We start from the raw sequence: 4,351 nt of genomic DNA, 5'->3' as shown, positions 1-4,351 counted from the left end.
TCTTTTTGAAATCGTGAAACACATAAGACAATAGCTAGTATTTCTTTTTTAATAGTGGCATAATTTTTCTGGGCCGAATTTCATATCCCATAATGATATTTAACTATTTATTCTTTTGATAAGTTTGGAAGAACTTGTTTAGGTATTCCTCCGTACCCTAATTCTGAGGCATCCGTCTCGACAATTAGACATGTCTTAGGGTCTAGTATACTTAGACAATAGATCTCTTTAACTATAGTTTTAATTTTTCGAACTATCTTAAAAATGTCTTCTAACCAAGGAGGAGGTTGTTTTCTTAACCTTTTATATAGAAGTTCACATAAAATTTTTATTTTTGGTAAAAATTTTCTTATATAATTAAGACATCTTAAAAATTTCTGTAATTACATCAGTTAACTTAAAAAGAAAAATCTCTAGGTACATATTTGTTTAAATATATTATATTCCACAAATAAGTTCATCCATTAATATGCAATCAAAATCCTGATTTATTACTGGATTTTAAAAAAAAATTATTACCCTAAAAAAGTAAAAATGTCCTTGTCTAGAAAAATAAATGTTACAAAGTTAGGCTTATATAGTGAATGTGTGATGTGATGATGTGAGAGACCACCCATCCTCTGTCCCTCCAAATCCCTCCAAAACGCATACCTATATAAAGCCGTTAATCGCAATGTTCTGCCTGCGAACCAAAAAGTAACAAAGAAACCAAACAATTTAAAAATAAAAAAAAATTAAAAATTTTAAAAAAATCGATAAACAAAGAAAGGGCAATGGAGATTATCGAAGGTGTCTCCGGCGCCCACTTCTCCGGTTGGCGGCCATCATCGACGGTGCCTTCTGCTCCTACTTCTCCCAGCGCTCCATCTCAACCCTTCGTTATCGGTATATAAACTCATTCTTTATAACAGCTCTTCTTCTTTCTTCTTTTTGTAATGTTTCTTTCTTCAATGTAAGAAAGAAAGAAAGAATTGTGATGCGATGAAACGAATGCTTCACTTTCTCGGGAACCAAACACAATACAAGTTTCTTTGTATTCGATCGGGAATGAAAAATGAATCTCTTGCTATGCATTCTCTCATCATAGCTGGAAAATTCAAATAATTTCAATTATTTTGTTATTTTGTTAATGGAATGCTTCGATTTGATTTTGATTCGCGTGGAGAAGGGGTCTCTGGAGGCACTGCATCGGGGAAGACCACAGTGTGTGAATTGATCATTCAACAACTGCAAGATCACAGAGTTGTTCTTGTTTGTCAGGTCACTACACGATTCATTTTATTATTTCTTCTTGTTCTTGGATCATAAAGAGATCAATGATCATGTCATGAATTATGCATTAAGAGGGATTGTGCGTGTTGCTTTCATCACAGGACTCATTCTATCGTGGACTAACAAATGATGAGCTGAAACACGTTCATGAGTATAATTTTGATCATCCTGGTATTGTGATCCCGAAACTTCTTAAATTAGATCAATTAACTGATTAAGATCATTATTAGGCACAACAAATTATGATGATTGCTGAGTTGTGTGATTTGGTTCTGGTATAGATGCATTTGATACAGAGCAACTTGTAGAAACCCTGAGCAAGCTCAAATCTGGGCAATCAGTTCAGGTTCCAGTATATGATTTCAAGCTCCATCAGAGATCTTCTGATGTTTTCCGATTGGTAAGCCAAGGTGTGTTGAACATTTTTCAGAAGAAACTTTATGAATAAGGGAGACACTTATTATTATTTGTCAGGTGAATGCTTCTGAAGTAATCATTATGGAGGGTATATTGGTTTTTCATGAGCAAAGAGTCCGAGACATGATGAATATGAAAATATTTGTTGATGCTGGTAAGAAATCCTCTTCAATTTTTCTTTTTTGAGATGTTAACTGGCCACAGTTTTCTGTGACAGTGAGATGTTGGTGTCGGTGGGTTTTTATAGTATATCCTTATGCATTCCGTGTTATGTAGATCCTGATGTAAGGCTTGCCCGCAGAATAAGACGTGACACGGTTGAAAGGGGTAGAGATGTACACTCTGTACTGGAACAGGTGAGATGATCATATCACATTGACAGATCAGGAATTCAGAAATAATTAGGATTTCTCTTATTATAGAAATTAAACACTACTGATGCTTTAGATTTGGCTTTATTCATGAATAGCTAATTTCTGATTGTCGACCAACCCCTGCATGAAAGTCCACTTAGCTGATATGTAAAATCTTCAATGTATTGTCAGTATGCAAAATTTGTTAAGCCTGCATTTGAAGATTTTATTCTTCCATCCAAGAAGTATGCTGACATTATCATACCTCGTGGGGGAGACAATGGAGTAGCGATCGACTTGATAGTTCAACATATTCGTACCAAGCTTGGCCAACATAACCTCTGCAAGATATATCCAAATTTGAATTTGATATTCTCTACTTTTCAGGTTGCATAATTTTCCCCTCCTAAATTTTACTTATTTCTTCCCCCCACCAATTATTTCTCATGCTAATTTATGATATTGGATTTCTTACAGACTAGAGGCATGCATACTATTATTCGTGACAAGGATGTCTCAAAGCATGATTTTGTTTTTTATTCTGATCGGCTAATTCGTTTGGTAAGCAAGGACATCGAGATGTATGTGGACTTATTATTAACAAATAAGAACTAATCTTAGTATCACTGTATTAACAGGTAGTGGAACACGGTCTTGGTTACTTGCCATTTAAAGAGAGACATATTATCACCCCTACAGGTTCGTTTAAAGAAGAAGATAGACATGTTCATGGCATGCTTTGAAATATGTCATGAATATACTAAACTTCGTTTGATGACTCCACTAAGCTACCTTCATTACCTCTCAACACTTTCATGTTGTTTGCTTTTTATATACACCATAAAAATTCTTGTTATTCCATTCCAGGAGCAACTTATACCGGAGTTGAGTTTTGTAGGCAATTGTGTGGGGTATCCGTCATACGAAGGTAACTTCCACAATTTAAAAGTTTTACTAGCACTCTTACTACCATGAATTCTCATTGATTAAGTCACTTTATTAAAAATGTAAACAATGTTGTAACCCTCTCTATGTTGGTTTCACTTATCAATTGTAATGTTTCAGTGGTGAAAGCATGGAAAATGCTTTGCGTGCATGCTGTAAAGGTATAAAAATAGGAAAGATACTCATCCACCGTCAAGGTGAGGAAACCCAGGTAACAGTTATGATTTTGATCAATCTTTCTTGATTTGTTAGATTTCCAAGAAGGTGGTACAACTCAGCAAATATAATGATCACCATGTTTTTGCCCTCCATTTTAGCTTATCTATGAGAAGCTTCCAAAAGATATTTCAGAGAGACATGTTCTTCTGATGGATCCTGTACTTAGTACGGGTGAGTTACCATGAAGCTTCTGTTCATCACATTCATTATTTGTCTGATAATTATGCATGACTCTCCATTGCTACTTTTGGTTATTCATCCAGGTAACACCGCCAGCCAGGCAATTGAGCTTCTTATAAAAAAAGGGGTTCCAGAGTCCAATATAATATTCCTCAACCTCATCTCTGTAAGTTTATGTTCAGACTGGATTGGATATATTTGGATGAATTTCAATGTGACACATTTTAACACCGACTTTTCAGGCTCCTGAGGGAATAAATTGTGTATGCACACGTTTTCCGCACCTCAAGATTATCACTTCGGAGATTGAAGAGGGACTAAATGACGAGTGCCATGTGATACCAGGTTTAGGAGAATTTGGTGACCGCTATTTTGGTACAGACGATTAGCTTGAAAGCAAAACAGAACGTTGCAGCAGAAAAATACATATATATAATTTTTTGGTGTTTAACACTGAAGTGACTAATAAACACGCCCGCCTTTTGTTGTTTAAGAGGGCAGTGGCCACCTCTAAATTTTTACAATTCTAAAATTTTTTTCGTAATTTTGCAGAGGCTACATGATATCAAGTACTTGTGGTGTCATGAGTTCTTTCTTTTTGCTTTTGATTGGTTTTTTTTTTCTTGGTAGTGTGCTAATATGACAAATGACACATTCTTAGTAGGTAAACCTTTGACTAATAAGATATTTAGATATCAATAGATCAATCTTATTTGCCTTATAATAAGGACAAGAAACATAAGAGCAAGGACACTAAATATATTGTGCTAAAATGCCATTATGCCACTAACATGAAAAACCCTATGCTGTAAACGAAAGTGCTGCAAAGGAATATTTCTCATTTGGGACAAAAAGTCAATATTTAAAAATCTAAAATTGAATAATACCTCAAATAAGTCTCAAAAATTTGGATATGGGATAGATTCGTTCCAAAAAATTAACTTGGTCCGAGTTTTTCAATTTTC

At 34.8% G+C, this 4,351-nt stretch overlaps 1 protein-coding gene across 1 annotated transcript; it reads left to right on the top strand.

The window, feature by feature from the left end:
- Positions 632 to 3,968, top strand: LOC107618547 (uridine kinase-like protein 1, chloroplastic). Its single transcript, XM_016320638.2, has 14 exons — positions 632 to 885; positions 1,169 to 1,260; positions 1,374 to 1,443; positions 1,554 to 1,672; positions 1,747 to 1,843; positions 1,966 to 2,045; positions 2,235 to 2,429; positions 2,520 to 2,603; positions 2,681 to 2,741; positions 2,910 to 2,970; positions 3,108 to 3,198; positions 3,305 to 3,377; positions 3,470 to 3,552; positions 3,629 to 3,968. The coding sequence occupies exons 1-14, from the start codon at positions 774 to 776 to the stop codon at positions 3,773 to 3,775; spliced, it is 1,365 nt and encodes a 454-aa protein (XP_016176124.1). The 5' UTR covers positions 632 to 773; the 3' UTR covers positions 3,776 to 3,968.

Source organism: Arachis ipaensis, chromosome B01 (assembly GCF_000816755.2).
Source record: "Arachis ipaensis cultivar K30076 chromosome B01, Araip1.1, whole genome shotgun sequence".
Classification (NCBI taxonomy): domain Eukaryota; kingdom Viridiplantae; phylum Streptophyta; class Magnoliopsida; order Fabales; family Fabaceae; genus Arachis; species Arachis ipaensis.
Note: the sequence above shows the minus strand (reverse complement) of the source record. Positions and strands in the feature narration are given on the sequence as shown.

Coding starts and splice junctions, on each gene's coding strand:
- LOC107618547 (XM_016320638.2), top strand. CDS start 774: ATGGAGATTATCGAAGGTGTCTCCGGCGCCCACTTCTCCGGTTGGCGG. Junction 886..1,168: donor ATCTCAACCCTTCGTTATCG/GTATATAAACTC, acceptor CGCGTGGAGAAG/GGGTCTCTGGAGGCACTGCA. Junction 2,604..2,680: donor CTGATCGGCTAATTCGTTTG/GTAAGCAAGGAC, acceptor CTGTATTAACAG/GTAGTGGAACACGGTCTTGG.